Raw genomic sequence first — 25,229 nt, 5'->3', positions numbered from 1 at the left:
TCCTTCCTCTTACTTTTCATCGGATTTGCTTCAATATTCCTATGATTTTGGCTACTACGCAGGTAATTACAAAGGGGTGACTCGATTAAGCAACAATCATCGATTCAATTCAAGAGATTGAAACAATCATCACTCAACATTCAATTTAGAAGGTAGACACTATACGGTTTTAAAACCAAATTCTGAAAACTTTTTTGCTTCTTTCATCAATTGGCATAATAACTAGGGTAAATGTCACTGTAGCCCTACGAAGTTTCATCATTTGGTTTAAATGGTCCCCTTTTTTTGGCATTTAAGGGGTACAAAGTGTAGTTTTACGTACTCTTGAAGCCATTTTATAGAAAACGAAGGGGTCAGCCGGTTAGCCCCATCCTAGTCAGCAGGTATCATAAGACACGTCATTTAAAATATAGCCACGTCGAAATTTTCGTTGCCACATCAATAAATGACCTTTTGACCTACTTAGCCCTTTTGTAAATAACATATTCACCCGTCACTATCTTCTTCCCCTTTCTTCTTCTACTGTTTCTTTCCAAATCGATGCTATGGCTGTGTATATGAAGGTCAATCTTCATTTTGCTGACATTTTTACTAGGTATCCCGCAATAAGTTACTCAGATGGAGCCGAGCAACGCTTTGAAGACGTCGATATTGCAGGAATGGACTTGAAGGAATTTCTACTGTTTATTCAAAGATTCGCGAACGAGGAATGTGTGAATGTGTATTTTTGCATGCCATATATAGATTTTCCTGATGGATTGAGGATAATAGCCATCGAGAAAGACTACCAAGAGTTCATTCAAGTAGGGTACGACAACGGATGTGTAATCCAAGTTTACATGGATCACCTTGGTTCTAATGTCCATCAATGGATAGTGGATGACCAAGCTGAAGTTTGCAGTCCTGAAGACAAGCAGTCGGGTGTAGGGGGAATAATGAGGAGTTGTATGGCCTGGGATTTTTTCAGAACGAGATTGATGACTTGCAAGGTAATGTACATGATGACCTTGGACATGTTGATTCCACTCCTATGAATAAGACCATAAATGATGTTTTTTTGAGCAAGTTATGCCCCAAGGTGCAGTCAATCTCATCAAGTCCTCCTCATGAGGACACATATTTTCGTATGGATGACAATGACACAATTGTTGAGGAAGTAACAACTTATAATGAAAATGTTAACTGGAAAAAACAAAAACCTGTGTTAGGTATGAGATTTGAAAGTCCAAAACAGTTAAAACATATGTTATGTAATTATGTTGTTGCTAATGGGTATCAGTTGTGCTACAAGAAAAATGATAGTAGGAGACTTTTAGTGAAATGTTGTTCTGGCCAGTGTAAGTTTAGACTTTGGGCCTCATGGATGAGTGAAGAACAATATTTCCAGATTAAGTCACTCATAGATGAGCACAATTGTGCAAGAAATTTCAAATTGGGATCAATTGTTAGTTATGCTTGGATTGGTAGCCATTTTACAACTGAGTTCTTAAATAAGAAAAAAATGAGTGTTAGGATGCTTAAAGAAGAGGTCAAACAAACTTTTAGAATAGATGTGAGTATGGGACAGTGTAGGAGAGCAAAGAAACATGCCATTGAGCTAATTGAAGGAACACTTGTTGAGCACTATTCAAAACTTTGGTCTTATGGTGAGGAGATAAGAAGATCAAACCCTAGATCAACTGTGAATATTGGTGTCAATAGTATGCCTGATGGGAAGATTTATTTCAGTAACTTTTACGTATGTCTTGAGGGACTAAAGCAAGGATTAAGAGGTAGTTGCAGAAGAGTGATAAATCTGGATGGGTGTTTCTTGAAAGGCTTATGTACAAGAGAGTTAATATGTGCAGTTGGAAGGGATGCTAATAATCACATATTTCCAATTGCATGGGCAGTTGTTTGTGTGGAAAACAAAGAGAATTGGAAATAGTTTTTGGAGAATTTAAGGGATGATCTAGGAATGGAAAATGGTTTTGGTATTACTTTAATGTCCATATCCTTTAATTTTAGTTTAATTGTAGTTGTTTGTTTTAATAATTTCCCTTTATGGTGTAGGGTTTGTTGGAGGTTGTGAAAGACATTTTGCCTACTGCAAAACATAGGCAGTGTGCAAGGCATATTGTAGCCAACTTTAGGAAAAGATTCACATGAGTACATTATGAGAGGATGTTTTGGAGGGCATGCAAAGCATCCACTGAGCCTTTGTTTAATGCAGCAATGAAGGAAATCCAAATTCTTAACCCTGAAGCCTTTGAATATCTTATGGAGAAGAACCCTAAATCATGGTGCATAACTTTCTTTCAGGAGGGTAGGATGTGTGATGCAGTAGAAAATGGATTATCTGAAAGTTTTAACAATGTCATAAGAGATGCAAGGAAAAAACCAATCATCACAATGCTAGAGGAAATTAGATTGTATGTTATGGAAAGGCAGATTAATTTGAGCATGAAAGGTAGTTCATGGCCTGAGTTTAAACCATATCCTGCAATTACAACCTTACTTAATAAACTTAAAACTGCTCAAAGGTAAATATAATTTGATATGTTTACTTTGATTACTATAAACATATACTAACTTCCATCCAATGTGTTTAGATATTGGCAGGTTCTACCAACTGGTTTGAACCAGTTCGAGACAAGAAACTTGGTTGAGTCTTACGTGGTGGATTTAGACAAGAAGACCTGCTCGTGTAGAGTGTGGCAACTGAATGGCTATAGTTGTGTGCATTCAGTTGCAACCATTTCCTTTCTTAACAGGGATGTTAGAAGTTATGTGGATCCAATGTACTTTGGAGCATTTTACAGGAACACTTACAAGTATCCAATGCAGGGGATGAATGGGAGCAATATGTGGCCATGTACTGACTATAGTCCACCACTACCACCGTTGAGGAGAAAAATGCCAGGCAGACCGAAAGTGAATAGAAGAAATGACCCAAGTGAAAAGGCTACAAGGCACACGGTCTCAAAGGTTGGAAATAGAATTTTATGCAGTGTGTGCAAAGAAGTTGGACATAACAAGGTTACATGTCCTAAGGTTGACAAGCCCAAAAAACTTAAGGTCAAAAGGAAAAAGAAAGAAAATGGAGGAAGTAATGGAGGTGAAGGAGGTAGTGGAACAAAAACAAATGAAGGTAGTAATGGAGGTGAAGAAGGAAGTGGAACAAAAACAAATGAAGGGGGTAATCGAGGTGAAGGAGGTAGTGAAACACAACCTAAAGGAATAGAGACTACAAGGAAAAGGAAACATTCTGAAAGGATTATAAAAAAGAAGTTGGCTAAGAGGGTTGAAGGAAAGAATGGAGAAGGCAATACAAGTGCTAATCCACTAGATATTGAATAAGGATAATGTGTTTGTTTTCTATTTAAGTTGTTGGATGTTGTTGGATTTACTTATGGATGTTTGTTGGATGTTCTTGGATTTACGTATAGATGTTTGATGCATGTTTTTAGAACATTTGGTTGTGTTACCTATATGTGTCTGGTTATGTTATTTGAGATCCGATATGCAACTTAATATTATGTAATGGACGTGCATGGTTGTGTTAATAACTTCCTGCATTATTGTATATCTATGTGGTCCCTTTTGTGCTCCACTAAACTAATTTCCAATTAACACATGTTCATGCAAATTATTGATAAAGTGGGACAATAGTATGACACAGAAAATAGCCCATTACAACTTTTGTGGTCCACTAAATAACGATGTTTTCATTAATTTCCAACAGGATTACAGAACCACATTTACCCAAATTATTACAAATCATCAAGAAAATACCATTAACAACCCATTACAACTTGTACACTATTATGACAAAGAAAATATCCCAACTAAGAAATAAACAAATTTTCATCTTCCAAACATCGGACTGAAGCTTCTTATTCGACCTAAGCAAAATTGCAATCATGATAGACTCGCCAGTTGTGCTCTTTGTATCAACTTCATCTACCCAACAAATAAACCCATTTCGGGGATCCTGAGATTAGTTATTTGTGAGAAACAAACGATTTATGCAGAAAATCATTTTCAAATCTAGGGCTACAGTACAAGGAAAGTTGCAATCACTTTTTACCTTTTTGGGGCAAGCGTAAAAGGGTCGTCCTGGGTTGCTCCGAGTGGTTGAGGTTCGTATTATAGCATTATACCCACAGGAACATTCCACTGATTTCATGCTTCCTTCCATCTTCATACCTTCAATTTGCACCGAGAGAAGGACAAGCAAGCAAAAACAAGGATTAAATGGTAACGGATCTATGTGAGTGGTATATATTCGTGACTACAATGTCAAATGATGAAAATACCCCCAAGTATCTCATTAACTAACGGGACAATTCTAGGGTTAGTGTTATAAAAATATTTTATTTAAATGTTAAACTAATATATAGCTTAGTTAACGATTACATAGTCATTTATACAAAATGCCCGCTAAGACAGGACTTCATCATACACTTCAAACGATTACACCAAAAAGACAGTAATCCACATAAACCCTAATAGACAACATTGCAGATTAACACAAAAAACACAGACAACCTAAGACAACAAACAACACCAGAATCAAGATTACATTAGAGTGTGCATTTTTTCCACGAGAAAACCAAGCGTCACCACCACGAGTCCCACCAGCACAACTGTCATAGCTTGCATCTTCTTATCGTTACGGTCTAATCGGCGCTGCACATCAAGCATTTCGACCCTTGATATCACAGAATCACACCCATTTCCTCTTTAATGCGATCCATCTCCACCTGTGTTTCCACCATTCTCTCCCCACAATCGCAAAATATTGTGTGTATGTCATTGAAGTTCATCCGCTCTCGAGAATTTAACGATATCGAATCTGGTGACGGTGGTGGGGTAGCCATCTCGTGATTCTTGTGAAAGTTATTGTCTCCTTCTTGTCGGTAAATGTTTGGCCGAAAATGGGTATATTGTTTTAGGGTTTGATTTATTAAACCATCCCTTTTATATATATTGGGACCGCAGTGACCCTTAGGGCCCAAGCAAACGATTCGACTCAACTCGGTGGTGTAGGGCGAGTTGACTCAGAACTCATTAGATGACTTGGACTATGACTTGGCTAAGAAACCTATTAAAACGGGTCAATGGACCATTTTAGCCGGTAAAACTACACTTTGTACCCCTTAAATGCCAAAAAAAAAAACAAAAGGGACCATTTAAACCAAATGATGAAACTTCGTAGGGCTACAGTGACATTTACCCTAATAACTATGTACGATTGACTTGTAATTTCTTTTTTTCTTTCGTCGAATTAAATTTGCTTGGATCCAACATCGACAATTAGATTGCATTTTTTTTCAAAGTTTTTTCCCTGTCACTTGGTGGTGTTTTGTTTTTATTTATTTATTTATTTACTGACATGGATTAAATACCAATCTAGGTCATACTCAAACGATCTTGGCAGCTAAACAATCACTTTTATCAAAATTAATGTACCATGTAAGCTCTTAACAATCACAGTGACCCATATTATAGTGATGGAACGAGCTTTTTGTACATATCCCTAACTCTAAACTGGAATAGGAGGTGAAGTTATTTAAACCTTCATATTTGTTCATCTTTGTCTTTAATATTTTTTATTAAATGCAAACCAGTAAAAAAATGGTGGTGCTACCCAAATACGGTTTTGATTGTCTAGTTTTTCGTAAAAGCTTAAATCTATCAAATCAATTAGGTTTTTAATATAATCATATATATTTTAATATTAATATCTATTTTAATTTTTTTAACTTTTATATTTGTTATAAATAACATTTTTACTTTAATTTAATTTTTTTTGAAAGTTTAGTTACAACAATTGTCGAGCTTTTTAAACTTTATTTATCGTATTCGGAAAAAAAACGCTATTTTTTTTTTCTTAACTTGTTTTTTTTTTTTTTTTAATTATAGACAAAACTTTATAAATGGTCCCTGTGGTATTCCAAAATTTGAAGTTTAATCTCTAAGTTTAAAAAACATCACAAATAGTCCATGTAATTTCAAAACTTTTGATATTTGATCCTTATGCATCGCTCCGCCAGCTTTCTACCGTTAAGTGAAGGGCATTTTCGTCATTTCACTACCACATGAACCATTTATGAAGTTTTGTCTTATTTAAAAAAAATATATAATTATTTTGATAAACAAACCAACAAAATAGTCGCGATTCCTTCCTTCACCACATCGTGGCGAACATCATCTCATGTCACACCCCCAAACCGGAATGGCGGAAACGTTTGGGGGCGGAGGACGTCATGCTCAGTATCATAACCATAATGAAGAAAGCAAACACAACCATCATAAATATAATTTAAAAGCTTACATCGTTGCAAAAATACATGTTTCCAAATAAATTACATATGATGCCAAAATAGTTCAAAAGAAATCTGTGCCTTAGCGTCTTGTCTTCAAAAATCTTGTGGTTACCTGTATTATTGATTACCTGAGAATACAAGTTGTTTTTGAAAGAGTATCAACATTAAAGCTGGTGAGTTCATAAGCAATTTATAAATGAAAAATGAACGGATGTTGTTCCTTAAAGTTTGTTACAAGTTTGTTTCCAGAAAATCTCATATTTTTTAAAAGGTTTGTTGTAGTCTTAACTGAATCAAGACTTAGTATATGTAAGTAAATCGTCATACTTATGTGTGGTTTTATATTTAAATAAAACTCTTTTTTTGTGAAATCCTTAAATTCCCGTGAAATGTGTGTTTTGTTATTTCCCCATGTGAGTTGTTATAACCATGCTAAGACTCGAAGACTTCGTACTCGACGTACTTCAAGCGTCGGAATGTTATGACACTTTTCACCCCAGACCTGTTGGTCTAGCTGTTGCAAGCAGCTCAGGTGCGGGTTTGTCAGACCCAATATAGATCTATACACAACTATCGCGCTCTCCCTACAAGAGATTCTGGCTATAACTACAGGACTTTTCTGTTGTACTTAAGAGTACCCTGCAGATGAATGTCTCACAAATTTATTCATTAACATGTTCACGTAGTTTGTAATGAAATACCCGTTTTGTAAATCGATTGCATTACTGTTTCTTTGTTAAACAAAGTGCCCAAACTATACCTATTATAGTTTATCAAGAGTGTTTTAATGTTTTAAATGAAACCTTGTTATGCATGGCTTTGTATTTCAACAAAATGACATTGAAACTACTAAGTATAAAATCTTACACACCTTGCTCAGCATGTTACAAGGTGTGAATAACTCTTAAACTTGTTTTGACGGTTTTACCCTTAACTGTCACTGTTTTAGAATATTTATAGAAAACTCATCGTAAGTCTAAAACTGAATCCGTAATCTCGGAGAGTTTGGAAAAAGAGTCTACTATATTCATAAATTTTCCTATAATTTTTGGTGGTCTCAAACCAGTGTGAAAATGTTCATCTTCACAACCTGGTCCGATTTTGTTGCTGCAGTGATAGACAGTTTTGTAAAAATCACCATATACTGTAGAAAAATCGTATGGAGATGTGCAAGTAGTCATTTTAAAGGTATAAACCTGAACTATTTTCATATTGAACAGTTTTGAAAAATATTAAGTTTAAGTTGGGTAAAACAGTTCGTGAACAGGTCACAACTTTTCTGTTGTAATCTGTCAAGTTAAGTTTCAAATATGTTTTGGTGTTTTAACTTGTATTCTGTCACACCCCAAAACCAGAACGGCGGAAACGTTCGGGGGTGGAGGACGTCATGTTTAGTATCACAAGATATGTATATGGTAAGAAAGTAATGAACAACCATTTCATTTCGAAAGAAAGTGTTTACAATGTGTGTGTTCACAAAACATAAAATCCATACACAAATAACAAAACAAGACTTGAAGCTATAATGCTCCATCTTCTGAATTCCCAGCACGAGCACCTGTCTAATAGTCTCCTGAGAATACAAGTTATTTGAAAGAGTTGATCAACAATTAAGCTGGTGAGTTCATAAGATTTTAGTGATGTGAGTAAGTTGTAAAGTGTTGTTGAAAATGTAGATGTAAAATGGTGTAAGTTGTAAGTTCTGTTTTGAAAAGTTCGCCTGTTCCTCTAGAAAATCCTATATTTCCTACTTTAATGGAAGTTTAAGTAAAATGACACTGCAATCCTTTCTATGGGTACTAAGTGGATACAAGTTATATAAGACTCAGAGTAAACAAACAATCGATTGTGCGCATCCGCCCTAAGCTCACAACCAAACGAGGAACAGAAATTAAGGCGGATAGCACACATCCCATTGGTTGTTAGATCATCGTCTTATATAACCCTGGTGTAATCACTTGTTACTCGTGGAGTTAATTGTAATGGTTCCTTTATATCTAATGAAAAAGTTCTTTAAGAAAACTCTTATTTCTTATAATAAAATGGTGACCACAGTGACTACTTTTATAATAGCTTAGTTTATACTGATATATATAATCTAATATCGGATAGAAAGTTAATTGAGTGAATCTGCCCTAAGCCCACAACCAAACAAGGAACAGGAAGTAAGGCGGAAAGCACACATCTAACTACCTATTGGGTATTAGTTTTATATATAAACATGATGTATAAACTAAGGTATTATAGAGTTACTCACCTAAGGTCCTTTAAATTGTACTGGTTTAATAAAATGGATTAAACCCTTTACTGGGAAGTTTCTAGTTTTGTATGCCAAAAGTACTGATTTTGGAAAGTATGTTTTGTACTAGAAAAACTGTGCTTTAACTCTGTGTCCTATAACCTGACCCATACCTGGCACCGTTATGATGACTTAATGTATACTAAGCATACATATATATAGAATCGGATAGAAAATAGATTGGGTGAATTCGTTCCAAGCCCACAACCAAACAAGGAACAGGAAATGAAGCGGAGAGCACACATCCTATTACCTGTCGGACCCTATTGGTATATATATATCCTGTGATGTATACATTAAGGAATCATAAGACTAGCATTATGGTCCTTTCTTTTAAACGTAGCCTTCTACCAAGGCATCTACTGTTATGTGCTAGACTCGACTGATCTGTTTGTCGTTTGTAAAAATGTATGTTTTCCTTAGTTTATAACTATCTTAACTCGAAAATAGTTTGAGTTTGACTTTCAAGTGGTACTGTCACTTTATGAAAGAAATGGGAAATATAAGTACACAGTTGTCATTTATAATGACATGCGGATGTACTGGTGACCTAAAACATGTTCGTTTTATTACGGTCATAATGTGAAGGCTAGAACCCCTACTAAACGTTCTCCCTGTCTAGAGATTAAGGGAACCAAACGCGACCTCTGCAAATTCTTGCAAGCCGTGTAATTCACATTTGTTATATGATCATGTATACACAATATAACTATCACCTTTTGTTTAAAACAATGAGTTAGTGATCAATTGGTATAATTAGATCCTGTGTGTGTGTTCTCATGCTATAGCAACCTAACTTGTTTGTTTTGTACTGTATATTGTACGTTTTGTTTGTTTCTCATAATTGTGTGTTCTCTCTGTATGGTATTGTTTGTTTCTCTTCACTGTGTGTTTGACTCATGTATGAACTGACTCTTTGTTTGCTTCATTGTACTAGAAGTAATGAATAGCATTCTCCTAAACTATGCCTATTATAGTTTACTAATGTTCTACTTGGACTGTTATTGAAAAGAGTCATTTATCTACTAAGTTATGCTTGTACTTTAAAAACGGATTTTTGTATAACTATAAAGTAACATAACTTTAAAAGAGTTTTTGAAATGTTTTGACAACTTATAAATGACATAAGTAACATTTTGAAAGATGTTTATAACAAACATTTACACAATTATCATTGTGTTCAACTTGTATTCCCCCCCCCCCCTTAAAACAGTTAAAACAGTTAAAAGATTCATTACGGGGTATGAACTCACCTGATGTGGGTGATTCAAACGGGTATGCGTGTAAGGATGAGAAGTTCCACGAATGAAGTCCCGAGACTCAATAAGTCCTAAATGACATATAAGGACACATATTGACATGAATATAGTGTTTATAAATAACTATATGAAAGGAAACATCTTCCGGGACTAGGAAACACTTTGACCGAGTGTTGGAATCACATGTGATTCAACAAAGGAAGGTAGAATGACACTCACATGAGTTTACGGCCATGGGTTTACGGCCCAAGGGAATTTACGGCCGTAAACTCATGGTCACTCATGTATAAGTGTAAGTTTGAAGGCTTGGGATGCTTTAGGGACTTTAGCTCTACACTAGGATGAGGAAGACCACCTTCATTGAGGTTTTTGATGAGTTTACGGCCCAAAGGTATTTACGGCCGTAAAATCATGGTCATTGTGCACTTGAGAGTAGTTTAAGGTCCTAATCTCATCCATGAAGGGTCCTGGGTCACTAGCTTTGCATCTAGGAGGGTTTATGGCCAAAATGGCAACCTTAAAGGGGTTTACGGCCTTGGGAGATGGCTTGGCCGTAAACTCCTTTTGTCCTTGTGTTCTTGATGTTTTCAAGTCTCTAATCATGGATACTAACTAGATAAGAAGTATAGGGAAGAGTACTTACGATCTAGAAGCTTGAAATGGTCGGTTTTGGCCAAGAACACTAGTGTGTGTTCTTGGTGTTATTGGTGAAACTTGAAGATTTAAGAAAAGAATGATTTCTATGGATGAAATCATGGAAGGATACTAGATTAAGAGATGTATCAACAAATCTAGGAAGAATACTTACTTATATGAAGATCTTGGAAGGAAATCTTGATGATACTTTAGAGGATTTGAAGAAAATCAGCCAAGGAAAGGAAAGAATGAGAAAAATGGCCAAGTATCATCTATATACCCTTGAGTTTACGGCCACATGAGTTTACGGCCGTAAACTCATGGTCTTGTGGCCGTGAACTCATTTTGATGAGGTTATTGTTTGATTTGCTACACTGTGGTTCTAGCAGGTACTTTCTAACACTTATTCCTTAAGTGTATTAGGCTCAAAACTCCTTAGAATGACCTTTAACCGGGCTGGAACTCAGTACTAATGAGTTTGACACTCAGTTGAGTTGAATGACTGGGTCTTAAAACCAAAATTTTTCCGGGTTGTCACATATTCCCCCCCTGAAAACTAAAGAAAACTAGAAAATGTAGGGGTATGAACTCACCTTGAGTGATTTCTTGAAGAGTGGAAGGTTGAAGACAAGGAGTATCAAGTCAAGAACACTTGATGAACATGTGAAAGCTTGGATGATCCTAAGAACGATTCTTTGGTGTTAAAATGTGTGTAGAAGATCTAAGAGTGTTAGGAAAATATGGAATAACACTTGAGTTTAGATGAAATACTTACCAAAAAGTGAAGTAGTAGCTCAAGAACACTTTCACAAAGTGGTGGGAAGTAGTGAGGAAAAGAGGCTTTCTTGAGGGGCTAAGAAGTGTGTAAGTTTGGAATGATCAAGGTAAACCAAGAAACCCTCCAGGGATTTCTTTATATAGTGAAGGTTGCTGGAGCAACTTGCAAGTTGAAATGATGTTTAACTTGGTTTGTGTGATGTGGATAAGATTGGGCTAATGAGAAGATGACGCATGGAGGCAAGTGCGCACACTTGACCCACTTGTGGTGTAAAATACTCTTCTTAATGTAAAATAATGATTTATAATTAATAAATCCTTGAGAAATGAATAAAATATGAGTTTAGGGAGTTTAAAATGATAAAAATATGAATTTGGTGAAAAATCCCCGTCAAAAACGTCAAAAACGAGCTTAGGAAGCGAAAGTAGTCGAAAACCGGGCTTAAGGAGCGAACCTGCGAGGTTTGGCTCTTAGGAGGTGAGAACCGAGAGAAGGGAGAAGGAGGAACCGAAGGTGGGAGAAGGAACCGAATGGGGAGGCTCGGGTCCGAAGGTGGCAGGGAACCGAAATGGACCGAGGGCTAGGTCTATTTCGGGTGTATGGAGGTTTCGGCTCTAACTGACTTCTGTTCGCAAGAGGTTCGGTCCGAGGGCTAAGTTCGGTTCTGACAGTTTGGTCCTGAGGGGACTTCGGTCCTAATAGAAGGGTTCGGCCCTAAGAGGTTCGGTTCCTAAGAGGTTCGGTTCCTAAGAGGGTTTCAGCCCTAATTAGCTGTTTTTCGATATAACTCCCCGATTCAAGCGGTTTTTTTGGCCAAGTTAAGGGTCGGGATGACCCGGATGACTATAAAAAGTTGAGAGAGATTTGGGAGAGATTTGATTTTAGTCATTATTAGTGTATAATCTCGTAATGCAAGGTTCGTGAACCCCGTTATGCTTCGTTTATGATTGTTTTAAGTCCCCAAAATGGTCTATAGTCGTGTTTTGATGCGTTTTGCTCCCTTTTTAGGGTTTTTACATTGCTAAACACATAGATTCTCCGAGACACTTGAATTCTTGACATACAAATGCACATTTTTATACATAGCATAACTTTTAACATATAAGTACTAGTTAAGTTTGACCGGTTTGACTTGTTGACTTTGACTTTGACTTTTGACTTTAACTTTGACTGGAGTTTGACGGTTGTCACATCCCACGTCGTGGTTTCTATCTGAAGACAACTTAATTGATTAAGCTCTAAACATGTAAAGTTCTTTAATTAAACCTTTTAGAAGGCATCCTTGCTTCATAAGGGACCATACAGATCATTACTCTATGGGCATGCACGTCCAATGCATGTCATTCACTTATCTAGGTTAAAATGGGAGAAATGGGGTCATAACCCCATGCATGAATTCAAAACCTCATAACCATCCAAATCTAAAGCACCTAACCGTTTTGGGACCTCAAGGATCAATAAAGTTGTAAACTTTATTGAATCTGTAACACCATTTTGTGAGGTATCATTTTCTTGGCGTTTTTGGTTAAGTGTTGACTTCTTTTAGACGAAATGGGCTTTGTACGTTGGGCGTAATGTGGGTACGTGCGACGTACTCACCTGACTTCGACATGGGGAAACACCTTTGTGTGTTGGGCGTACGTTGTGAATCAGCAGACACTAATTTTTAGGGTTTAACCCTATATAATCCCCATTATGAGGCTTGAGGCTACCCCCTTTTCAGCCTCTTTCCCTCATCAACCCTCCTACAAAACCCTAGGTGCCATTTGAGTGTTTTGAGCTTGGAAGTAACCTTTGTTAGTGTTTTTGGTGATATTGAAGAAGGAAGAATATCTTGGAAGTTGCTCTTGTGGTGCTAAAGCTTGTGGATCGAGAACTTAGCCACCTTGGTCATTCTTCAGAAGGTATCAAGTTCTTACCTTGACAATTCATCTCTTAGTTCTATATAGTTAAGGTTTTTGGTTCATTTTTGTAACATCTCAAAATTCAAGACCAAAAATTTCGTTTTTAATTAAGTTATTATAAAACCAATTAGTATAGAAGCATCCATAATAACATCCCATGTCAAAACCAAAGTGTCAATAATCAAAGCATGTTAACATACAACAATAACAGAGTGTAATCCCAAAGATCTCATATGCGGAAAACATAGTGTGATGCGCTGCGATCGAGCCGATTCCTTTCTTTTGAAAACGATGTACCTGAAACAAAAACTGAAAACCGTAAGCACGAAGCTTAATGAGTTCCTCCATCATACATACTATACAAATAACATACTGCCAGACAATTCGGGGGTGCTTAATTGATCAAGATTTTTTTAACGTTTTTTGCCTAAGATTTTTGGCCATATCAAGCAAATGTTGCATGTCGTGATTAATACTGTCATGGCATACCCTAAATCGTCAAGTCTTAAACAACAAAACATAAAGTTTCAAAATAAATTTCATATTTAGTTCCATGTAAAACTTCAATTCAAATACGTATTTGAATTTATTGATAATAAAAATCAGAAACGACTACCCACTGATTACACTTTATATTTATATATATCAAACTAGTTTATAATCCGTGAGAACCACGGTTATAAAATTAATTAAACTTTTATAATAAAAATTTATAATCAATTAGTTTAAATAAATTATTTTAAATAAATTATTAATTAAGAGATATATCAAAATTTTAAAGTTATTATAACTTCAAATTTAACATATAATTAGAAAATATAAATTTGAATTTTGATATGAGTTGTCTAATATTTCTACATGACACATGACATAATATTAATGAGGAGTTGTATTAGAGTGACTTTTGGCAAAACATTTATTAGAATAAGGATAATATCTTAAAATATTTTATTATTTTATATTAGATAGCTTTATTAATTTAAAATATCTATATAAAGAAAAGTATTACTCATTCCGTCCCAAAATTATAGTCCATCTTTCCTTTTTGGTTTGTCTCAAAATAATAGTCCACTTATAAAAATAAATAACATGTTTACCAAAATACCCCCTCATTATTACTTAACCAACCAAGCATTTAATAGAACATTAAATGCAAAGTAAGAACAAAACTGTCATTAAATAAAGTTAGTGATAATTAATGTTTTCTTAATATGTGTGTTTTTTGTCCGTGGACAATAATATTGGAACGGAAGGAATACTATGCGTACCCTAAGTCATATAAATCTTCAAACCATTTGGTACTCAAACAATATTAGATATGGTACTACATTCACATGGGTACATTAAGCACTGGGTTTGGGGGTAAGTATATAAATTTCCGTGTAAAGAAAGCATAGTTTATGAAACCTACAAAATGGTCAAGGTTCAACGCCGGAAGTACCGAGTCCAGTGCACCTTCCATTTTAGTTGAATTTGCGGAAGTTTCAATCACCTTCCCTGATTCGTAACGTCAGAATTTATAGACTGCGACAGCGATTAGGATCGATTTTTCTACCATTTCTCCTTCCTTTCGATGGTTTTTCTGTTTTTACACTTTTACCAAGCAAACGCGCACGCAGACTTGCCGATCAATTTACCAGAATCAATTATAAATACCATCTCACATAAATGATAAATCTCAACTTTCTTTTAACATTTTCCTGCACCTTGGTCGCTGTGGGTATAGTATAATCACCAGTGTTTTTGAGTTTGCAAGTGTTTATAAAATGAAGTCGTCACTGGAGAAGTTTGGGCGCAAATTAACGATGCACAAGAACGATGGGAAGGAGAAGAAGGATCATCAGCCTTCCGCCCATTTGGATGAGCTTGTTCAGGTTTCCAAGGTATGGATTTTGTTTTTGTTTTTGTTTCCTTTTGTGTGCTGCCTCTGATATCGAATTTCCTGTGCAAATCAAGTTAGGATCGATTAGGGTTTCTCATACTTCTCTTCATGGTTGTGGACTGTAGTTGCACACTTGTAATGCACTATATTATAAATTAATCTCTCTTTTTCACGACTAAAATACTCTTTGCAGAAAGATGTAAGATTAAGAAGAATCCTATATATAATAATGACCCAAGGCGATCAAATTCACAGCCCATGATAGCACGTTTCTTCCATCTACGCCATTTATGGGTGGTGGAGTCTGATTGTGGGTAGTATAAGGTGTCAATGTTGTTGAAAGTGTAAGGTCGATTGCTTGATCAATATATTCTTTTGCAGGATATGCAAGACATTAGAAACTCCTATGATGGCTTAATGTCAGCTGCTGCTGCAATGACAAATAGTATATTTGGTAGGTGTTTTCCTTTTGTATCCAAATGCCATGTTTTGTTGCATCTAAGTTATATACTCACACTGACAAGTACAGGCAGCTAGCTATTTTTATTTTTATGCATATAAAGTAACCTCATATATCTTTGGATCTCAGAATTTTCAGAATCTCTACATGAAATGGGGACCTGTTTGCTGGAGAAAAGTGCAAGTGATGTTGATGGTGAAAGTGGTAATACAAATTGTTTCGTTGTTTGTTACTACATTTCCACATCTGTTTTGATGTTCAATACCTAATTATAAACTTTCTGTGTGCAGGAAGAGTGTTATCAACTTTAGGAAATATACAATCAGAACTCCAAAAAATCGCGGATAGTTATGTAAGTGTTGTCAATATTACGGGTATTCCACTTTCTTATGGTAATAATTAATATCAGCGACTTATTCCTCTTCATATATCAGCGTTCTTACGTGGTTGTGACAATTACAAATCCATCAGAGTCTCTTCTATCTGAGCTACAAAAAGTAGAGGAGATGAAGCTTCAATGTGATGAAAAAAGGTATATATTTATATATTTGCCATTGATATGAAAATTTGTTAATCGTAGAGTCTGCATACAGAGGTGTGTACGAATACATGATGTCACAACACAAAGAAAAGGGAAAGTTGAGAAGTGGAAAGGCTGAAAGTTCAGTTGCACAAAAACTACAAGAAGCACAAGATGAATATAATGAAGTGGCTAGACTATGTGCCTTTCGGGTAAAATCACTCAAGGAGGGACAATGCCGTAGTATTTTGACACAGGCTACTCGCCATCATGCTGCACAGGTGTCATTTTTGTTAATACATTACGTGTCACTATCTTTGAATATTGTTTATTTGTTTTGTAGTGAAAATGTTTTTTTTTTTTTTTTTGGAGCAGTTGAATTTTTTTCGTAAGGGATTTAAGGCTCTTGAAGCAGTTGACCCGTTGATAAGAATTGTTGCAGAGAAGCATCGAATCGATTGCCAACTCACTGAATTTGATGATGTGAATGGTGGGGAAGATGGAGGTATGAACAGCTTTGAGAGGATTGATGATGGGGAATTGAGTTTTGACTATGGGCAAAAGAAGCAAGGACTTGATAATTTTGGCACATCAATGGAGGTAATCTGCTTTTGGTTATAACTCTAAAAACTGTTGTTATGGAAAAGGTAAAATAATGAAGTAAAATTCTTGTATTGTTGGAGGTTTTAGTGATTCTATTATTAATTAATTAGTTTCCTTTTGTAGATTAGTTTCCATGTGTTGTAAGTATCATATATAATATATTGATTTGCATTTTGCAGGTAGACCGGCCTGACATACCACATCTTCTTCAAGTTCCAACTTCAGAAGATCGACATGTATGCGTGCAACAGCTAGTGAACATTCATTTTCAGTGTAATTCCATTTAACATTAAAATATATGATAAAATAGTTTTATTATTTTGCCACAGATGAATCATTATAAACAACAGCAAGGGGCGCGAGCGAGCAGTTATTCTGCCCCGTTATTCCCGGATTCATCTGAGAAGCCTAAGGAAACACTTACACAAACACAACCCCGACAGAAATTTCACTCTTACGTGCTACCTCCTCCAAAAACACCTCCTGCATCATCTGTCCCCCACACCAATAATCCATTCAGCAAGTTGCAACCAACAGATGAGAAACACGAGAGGGATTCTAATGATTCCAAACCCACGATAAAAGATTCCAATTCCAGCATCCAGTTACCTGCTCCTCCTCCTCCTCCTCCTCCTTCATGGAGTGGGTTTGATAGTAAAGTAGGGAAAAGACTAGCCTACTCTGGTCCATTGCTGCCAACCAAGGGGGGGTTTTCCGGAAAGATAAATACTAGTGAAGTTCATGTTTCTCGTAGTGTTTCACCTCCGCCTCCGGGTCTATCACTATCACTATCTTCTTCTCCCAGAATCAGTGAGCTTCATGAGCTTCCTAGGCCTCCTCCTCCTTCAAAACAGGGTATGATGGGATATTCGGGTCCGTTGTTTTTAAAAAATCAAGACAGATCTCATTCTCCTCCCAAAATAAGTAAAACCTCAATTGCAATTGCGTCTCCCCTTCCACCTCCTCCGTTAGTTGTTCCTAGAAGCTTCTCAGTTCACTCTAGCAACCCGAGTGCTATGGAGTCCCCACAGTCACAAAGAACAGGAGGCAGGACTAGGCATGAACAACAACAAATCTTCTCTCCCCCACTCACACCCATTTTGCTTTCAAATCTCAAGTCTAGAGGCCACACCTAAGCCTAAGGTAATCACCTATTTTACTATTCCATACTTGCCACACACTCTTTTTGTGAATGGGAAATATACTAATCTCATTGTCTTCAAGTTACCAATATGTATATGCCATTTATTATATATTGCATTTATTATTAGATCAAGAGCTAACCAGATATGGGATGGTCCCCTATGCCCGATATAACAGGTTACCAACTTTCATTTTTACAATGGTGGCCCTAGTTTTAAATTTTGTTATGAACTCGGTTCAAACTTTTTTTTTTTTTTTTTTTTAAATTTATATACATCTTTTCTTTACAAATCTACTTTTTTTTTTAGGATAGTACCTTTCCTAAAAATAGTGTTAGCCTTGCCCTGTATTAAAAGATGGTTGAAAACCTGAAGTTAAACAATAGTTATTTATGGTGGAATCCCATTCTTCCTGCAGCGAGCCACCCTTTATATGTTTTTATTATAATTCTCGTCTTCAAAACATCATGTCTGATAATTAATTTTGTTTCAGTTTCGTATCAATTAAATGGTTTGGTTTGTTGCAGGTGGAAGCTGATTCGTGTTGTGCTTGAACATAAGGTTGTTTTTTTTTAGTTGAATGACGTTTTATAGAGTTTCTTCGTTTATCTTGGTTTTTTTGGGGGACAGGGACAGGTGTGTAAATATAAGGCATTTCTTGTGTTTTTAACATCATCATAGACATTTCTGGATTTCCTTCCTAAATCAAATTTAATTTTTGCATGTCTACTTTCCAATAATGATTAAATTTTATACCTTATGTGGGTGGCTAATCTCAAGAAACCTCCTACTTATCCTACAGATACGAGAGTTAGGGTTTATACTTTATAAACTTACATTAATCATTAAAATCCTCAGATCTTCTCAATATGATGTGTTCCTTTATGGGGGGTGTATTGATATTCCCTCTCCGACATTGCTCAGGAGGAGATGCTGAGTTCATATAGAGTTGGGGCCCAAAACAGATAATATCACAATCACTCTATTAAGGGGGTTTTCTAGCATGCTGAACAATTTGAAAATTATATAACAAAATTTTATTTTATTTTTATTTCAGATTTTATGTAGATTGTTATGCATAATTGTTTTTTTGACGCGGCATGGGTTGTTTACCTGTTCACTCGTAGCAAAAAAATGAAGTTCAATTGTCTATTGCATAAAAAAAATTAGGGAACAAATGAGTAAAGTGACAACATGTTGCTAGTAAGCGAGACGAACCCCTAAAAGCAGGTAAGGAAAAACTTATAATAGCAACTAACTAAAGTAATACTAATTACAGAGTCAAATTGCATAAAAACCTGGTATTAGGTTAACTTTTATAAATTTAATAGGTAAAAACACCCTATTTGGCCAATTAGACATCCCAATCATTACTTTTTATTTGAAAAACATATTGATGATTACATGATGATTTCTAATTACACATTATATGATATATTACTTTTGATTTTTAAATGATTATATGTTTACATTTAATTTATAAATGCTAAGTAATACACGTTTTTTTCTATAAATAATTACTTTTAAGTTATAAATATTAAGTAATTCGTATATTTTTTATATTATATATATATAAAGGAAAAATGACATACGAGCCCAACAAAGTTTCCAAACCGTTTAAAAAACTCTAATAATTTTTTGTCTGTTCAAGAAAACCCAACGAACTTAATCATTTATCTAAAAAAATCCAACTAAGTTACACTTTTGTTCAATTCTATGGAACTCAAAGAAGAGAAACAGATGTCGTGGCTTATTACCATATCGGGAAAATGACTCGTAAGACTAACAAATTTCCAAACTGTTCAAAAAACCACGATAATGTTTTGTCTGTTCAAAAAACCTAACGAACTTAACCTTTTGAACAAACAAAACATAATTGAGTTTTTTTGAACGGTTTGAAAACTTCATTGAGCTTTTTAGACAAGATGTTAAGTTCGTTGGATTTTCTTGAACAGACAAAACATAATCGAAGTTTTTTGAACGGTTTAAAAACTTCGTTGGACTTGTAAATTATTTTCTCATATATATAAACACAAAAACATGAGACATTTTTATGTATAAAAAAACTTATTGTAAAAAATAAATTCGTAAAAAAAGATTGTTGTTATTTATTAAAAAAAACATGCCTAATAAAAAATGATATAATTTTTTAAAATTAAAAATGCATCCCTAAGAATATTTGTGGTAAATGAACGAAACGATTAAACACTTAAAAAAACCACTATTTTCACGTTCAAACTAATTTAATTTTTTATTAATTTTCTTTTATTGGGCAAGATTTTTATTTATTTTTATTTTTTTTATTTTTAAATTTTAATAGATTTTTATTAAAAACACAACATGTACATGAAACAATGGTCGCATCGTCTGTTGATATATGTACCATCACTAAATACAAAGCTTCATAGATATATTTTTGAACATTTTTTATTAAGATAATATTTAATTGAAAATAAACAAATAAAATAAATAGGCTCCATAAATATATTAAAAGTTAACGTTATTAGAATAAATATTAATAGTAATAAAATAATATTAAAAGGGTAAGTAATAAAAACAAGAATTTCCGGCTCCTTCCTTCGTGAACAACGACCATTTGACTGTTTGGAATAAAAGAATCTCATTGGTCGTTTACAAAGCTATCCCCTCATTGATTGTCTTCGCCCGTGGAGCTGGTCACGCCACAACACACCCACGCTCTTTGGGGGAGGTGTTCACGTGTGGGCAGAGGTGCCACATCAGTCTTCACGCGCGTGATTTCCTCTCTCATACCGGATGACCTTAGAGGTGTTTATGAGATGTTTTTTTAGTATCACCCGTTATGAATTTAACTTTTTTGAAAACAATAACATACTTTTGATTTCTTCAAGGCAGCTAATTGTCAAAAATGACAATTTATTTTGGATTTTTAAAAAAGATAACAGTCTATTTCTTATGGATTGCATAAAATTAGAGAAATTAGAAGTATATACTATTTTATAGTAAAAACACAACAATGCAAATTATATGTATATATATAAATTCTATTCATCCCGGTCTTTGAAAATTGTCTTTCTTTAATTCTTTTGTTTTATAACTGAACAGTATTTTCTATATAAACTAACTACTATTATTTTTAATTTAACTAATTATGCTCTCTATGTTACTTTTCTAAGATAATGATAGTGACTTTATATGGTTTTTGGTTGGTGCGTGAATCAAAGTCAGAGACTGCATAATAGACTTTGAATTGGTCGAATGAACCCACTTCAATTCTTATTCGAATACAACCTTTCTTTTAAAGGCTAAGTAATTATAATAATGATAAAATAATAATATAATGAATTACAAAAAAAGAATGAAGGAATTTAGTCAAAGACAGAATGCATCACGAATCACCATGGATGGATGATGGATGTTAAGATGAGGCTCCGGCCGCCTTTCTGGTTGCTTTTGGGTGGCCGGGATGCCACGCACGGCCGTGCCAGAAAGTGACTCTATGCACCTGAAACACCTTTCTATATCTTCCTCCTCTTGTATCTGCTTCTTCCTTCCCTGCTAAATCCCCCCGTACGCAAACCTATATATCCCATTGATTTTAATTCAAATCAGTTGATCTAATTAAATTAACCTAATAATTGCTTGCCTTCGTATGTTGACAATCATACCTCGCCATTGCATATCAACTTTTCACCTCCTCGGGTACCAATTACGATCTCCTTTCCTCTTACATCACCTGCATCCATGATTAATTTGGGAATAATTACATAAATGTTGCATGATAACGATGTGCAACTATTATACTATACATATTCATATGTGCGTCAACACCTGAAGTAGCAACGTCGTCATCCTCGGGGAAGGATTGAACGTACTCCCTAAAGCTAGGAGATCCGACCCACAATGGATCGTCATTGCCGTTGCCATCGTGATATGCGATGTTGATTTTTTGCAATTCCGGTGGTTGGTGGAGGTTTGATGGTTCCTCGATTAGCAATTTGGGAGGATGAGTTTGGGGTTTACTATGATGGGGGCTGCGAAAAACGACCAGACCCTCGTTGGATCTGGACACCCCGCAACCCATTGGTATGGAGGAGGATTCTGTTGATGAAGGAACAAAGTTCACATGGATCGACAGAAATTGGGAAGTGGGGAATCGGAGTGAGGGATTGGGACGACGACATTATGTGATTGTGATTGTGATTGTATGGCAGAGCAGGAAGGAACGAGGGATGTTACGGGTATTACGGACATCCTTATTCTAACACCATCATCCACTATCCTTTATATATTCCAACAAATACCAGAATCTGTAGTAAGGTTATCTAATAATAGTTCAACTTTGGTTAAAGGATCACTGATCCTGAATTCGCTCAAAATGAAAACTCTTTTGTGTTAGATCTCAAAATTAAGCTCAAACATATCGGTGTTGTTGGTACATTTTAGTTTTAAAAAAAAAGAGTATATCATATAGCCTAATTATTATATGGTGGTGCTAATAAAAAGTTTTAAAAAACATGAAAGAACAAGTTAACTCTCAATAAAAAGTAGTCAAATTTTAGCTGGAGGTGTATCTTGAAAATAGACCAAGATATAAACAAAAATACCGTGTATCAAATTGTGTTGTGGATTTTTCATATAACATGATAATGACTATTGACATTCAATAACTTGGGGTCTTGCATATCCAAATTGGATCTGTGATTTACTCGCTCAGACCTACTACAATGGTCATTTAACAAACACCATTTTAGTGTTTTTCTTTCATTTTAACTAGCTATTAAAAAACATCATTTTAATGTATGAGATATTGAGATATCTTGACATTTCAAATATGGAGGCTAAAATACATGACCATTAAAAAATATCATTTTAATGTTTATTTGGAAAGCAATAACCATATTATTACTAAACGGCCATCAATTTAGTGTTTTATGGTTAGACTTGACGTGAATAATGCAATCGGAAGTTATTTAAAAAGTTTAATGATACATGCAAAAATCAAAATGAATGGTGATTGGGTTATTTTTTTTTTCTTATGAATTGTTAGAAAATGTATCATCGGTTCCTTTGGATTGGAGACAATGACGAATATAAGATTCAAATTCACATGTGTCCAATTTATATAAGGTGACAAAATAAAGAGATCTAATTTTTTTTGTTATAGGATCAGGTTGAACATCCAAGTCAAATATATTATTAATTTTAATACTAAAAATTAAATGTGACTCAAAAAATATTTACTAATATCTTACAATTATTCATGAATGAGTTTTTGTATTTTAAAAACATTCTATAATTTCCGTTAGTTTTTCCATTATCATAAGATAAAATTATACATGGAAAAGAAAAAACAATGACTAATCATAGTAATAAATCAATATAAAAAATAAATTAACAAACTATTAATATAAAAAACAAATAAACAATCAAAAACTTTTAAACTAATATAATTATAAATTCAATATATTACCAATAATGATACTTTTTAAAAAAGATGATAACAAGTTGTATACATAATTTTATATTTTTTAAATCTTAATCATGTCTTACACTATACAACTTTCGGTAATGTATAAAACAAATCCGAAATATTATAAATTTGTTTTGTTTTGTATTGGTTTCTTTCACATGTTTTCATCTATATTTGTAACAGGCGTCCATGAATATTTCACAATATAATTTAAAAACAAATTGCAATATCAAAGGTGTCGATGGACACCCTTAACCACAACATAGCTTCACCCTTGATTGGAGACACAAACTATAAAAAAGGATATGTTTGGGTGGCATGAAAAAAAATTGCAACGAATATGGGTTGCCTAAATATCGGAACTTTAAGAGCATCCAATTTAACTTTAATGGATAAGCGGCGTTGAAGGTTGAAGGGCGTGTTCGGCAAAATTAGCTGGTAGCGGGTAGTTTGTAGCGGACAGCAGGTAGCTTGTAGCTTGTAGCGTTTTGTTAAACACTACATGAAGTAGCATTTGGAATTGTAGCGTTTTGTTTAAACTAAAAGCTAGAAGCTTGTAGTGCCGAACGAGACTTTCTGTTCAAAACGGAGCGTTTTGTCAAACGCTAGAAGCTAGAACCTCTCAAACGCTCCAAAACGCTCCGTGCCGAACACGCCCGAAAACTGATGTGGTGACATATGATCTAAGATTATATGTATCATTTATAAAATAAATTGACACGACAATTGCCCTCTAGTTAGAAAAAAAAACTAGGGGTGACGATATGTAACATCCATTTTCCATGTATGATTTATTTTAGTACAAAATTATCTAAAATTGAGATTTTGGATTTTCGACGGATTGCAAAGCGACATTTGTGTAACATTCATTTTCCATGTATAAGTTGTTTTAGTACGGAATTGTCTAAAATTGAGATTTGAGGTTTTTGACGGATCGTGAAGCGGCATCTATGTGTGGCGATGTAAGCCACGTCATTTAAGTCGTGACGCGACTATGTGTTGGTTGCAATGCAGAGCCGCTAAGGCCCAAAACTTTAGTTCCCAGGATTTGATCCATATTTAATGGTGCTAACTTTTAGAGTTTCATCTCATTCTCCACCCTCCACCTCTGAAACGCCATTGTGAAACCCTAGCACCCTCTTTGCAAGTGTTCTTGAGTTTTGTGCTTTGGAAGAGTGTTTTGAAGAAGGTGATTAAGTTCTTGGTGCAAGTGAGTCCTCCCAATGTAGATCTAGCTCCCCGCTTTTCTTCTGAACCATTTGTGAGTATAAAGATCCTTGCTTTATATGTTTTTATGATTAGATCTAGGTTCTAGAAGGGGTTTGGCCCTTTTTACCCATAAATGCTTGCTATTTTGGGGGTTAGAGCAACCCCAAAACATTTGGACAAAATGTGTTGTGCCCTAGATTTCGACTTCTATAAACTGGTGGTATAAGTGAGCCTTCTAGAGTAGAGAATCCTGAGAGCACAAACAATTCGTAAGCCGATGACCGGTAGGTGATCTTGGGCCAACACTCTGATGATTAAGTCAGAGAATGCTCAAGGAATGGATTGTAAGAATGCATGTTTGTATCGGATTGTGAGTGCATACATTGTGAATCGGTTGGGTATTGTATTTATAGTTGAACCATGAGGGTCTTGGTCTCTTCCTCTACCGAACGGGTATGAGGTTCTTATCACATTTATGACTTAGAAGACCGAAGGTACACCAGAGCATTGGCGGAGCTTATATAGGGTCGGGGGGCTGTGCCCCCCCCCCCCCTTTTTTTTTAAATAATTAGTCCATAACGATTAAAAGAGTTACATATTATGCCTAAAGCTATAAAAATTTGACTTTACCCCCCTGTTTTTCAATTTTTATACATGTTCTATTTTTGCCCCCCCTCCAAATCAAAACTTCAAGTTCCGCCACTGCACCCGAGTGTCCTTCTTAGCCGTTTAACAAATGTTACTTGACAGTCAAAGGATCCGTCAAGTGTCACT

At 35.1% G+C, this 25,229-nt stretch overlaps 3 protein-coding genes across 3 annotated transcripts; 2 read left to right on the top strand and 1 right to left on the bottom strand.

The window, feature by feature from the left end:
• The first annotated feature begins 545 nt into the window (after window positions 1–545).
• Window positions 546–2,148, top strand: LOC145158351 (uncharacterized). The gene is made up of 3 exons (XM_079077261.1): window positions 546–893; window positions 968–1,894; window positions 2,053–2,148. The coding sequence occupies exons 1-3, from the start codon at window positions 546–548 to the stop codon at window positions 2,146–2,148; spliced, it is 1,371 nt and encodes a 456-aa protein (XP_078933387.1).
• A 12,407-nt stretch (window positions 2,149–14,555) lies between these two features.
• On the top strand, window positions 14,556–18,517 carry LOC145160636 (uncharacterized protein At2g33490-like). The gene is made up of 10 exons (XM_079079914.1): window positions 14,556–15,070; window positions 15,451–15,523; window positions 15,659–15,733; window positions 15,820–15,881; window positions 15,964–16,061; window positions 16,123–16,330; window positions 16,425–16,649; window positions 16,832–16,888; window positions 16,982–17,795; window positions 18,322–18,517. Exons 1-9 carry the CDS (start codon window positions 14,954–14,956, stop codon window positions 17,786–17,788), a joined length of 1,722 nt encoding a protein of 573 aa, XP_078936040.1. The 5' UTR covers window positions 14,556–14,953; the 3' UTR covers window positions 17,789–17,795; window positions 18,322–18,517.
• Window positions 18,518–21,002: 2,485 nt separating this feature from the next.
• Window positions 21,003–22,043, bottom strand: LOC145156898 (uncharacterized). Its single transcript, XM_079076117.1, has 3 exons — window positions 21,605–22,043; window positions 21,442–21,509; window positions 21,003–21,353 (listed from the first exon to the last, which is right to left on the bottom strand). Exons 1-3 carry the CDS (start codon window positions 21,855–21,857, stop codon window positions 21,192–21,194), a joined length of 483 nt encoding a protein of 160 aa, XP_078932243.1. The 5' UTR covers window positions 21,858–22,043; the 3' UTR covers window positions 21,003–21,191.
• Window positions 22,044–25,229: the final 3,186 nt, after the last annotated feature.

Source organism: Lactuca virosa, chromosome 2 (assembly GCF_052849685.1).
Source record: "Lactuca virosa cultivar CGN04683 chromosome 2, Lactuca_virosa_CGN04683_v6, whole genome shotgun sequence".
Lineage (NCBI taxonomy): Eukaryota > Viridiplantae > Streptophyta > Magnoliopsida > Asterales > Asteraceae > Lactuca > Lactuca virosa.
This window is presented reverse-complemented; position numbering and strand designations above follow the sequence as displayed.

Excerpts from the sequence above, each read along its gene's own strand:
- LOC145160636 (XM_079079914.1), top strand. The coding sequence starts at position 14,954 with ATGAAGTCGTCACTGGAGAAGTTTGGGCGCAAATTAACGATGCACAAG. Across the intron at positions 15,882-15,963 it reads AAAAAATCGCGGATAGTTAT|CGTTCTTACGTGGTTGTGAC; the intron begins GTAAGTGTTGTC and ends TTCATATATCAG. Across the intron at positions 16,331-16,424 it reads CTCGCCATCATGCTGCACAG|TTGAATTTTTTTCGTAAGGG; the intron begins GTGTCATTTTTG and ends TTTTTGGAGCAG.
- LOC145158351 (XM_079077261.1), top strand. The coding sequence starts at position 546 with ATGGCTGTGTATATGAAGGTCAATCTTCATTTTGCTGACATTTTTACT. Across the intron at positions 894-967 it reads TAGTGGATGACCAAGCTGAA|AACGAGATTGATGACTTGCA; the intron begins GTTTGCAGTCCT and ends GGATTTTTTCAG. Across the intron at positions 1,895-2,052 it reads TTCCAATTGCATGGGCAGTT|GGTTTGTTGGAGGTTGTGAA; the intron begins GTTTGTGTGGAA and ends TTTATGGTGTAG.
- LOC145156898 (XM_079076117.1), bottom strand. The coding sequence starts at position 21,857 with ATGGGTTGCGGGGTGTCCAGATCCAACGAGGGTCTGGTCGTTTTTCGC. Across the intron at positions 21,510-21,604 it reads TGACGACGTTGCTACTTCAG|GTGATGTAAGAGGAAAGGAG; the intron begins GTGTTGACGCAC and ends TCATGGATGCAG. Across the intron at positions 21,354-21,441 it reads AGTTGATATGCAATGGCGAG|GTTTGCGTACGGGGGGATTT; the intron begins GTATGATTGTCA and ends TGGGATATATAG.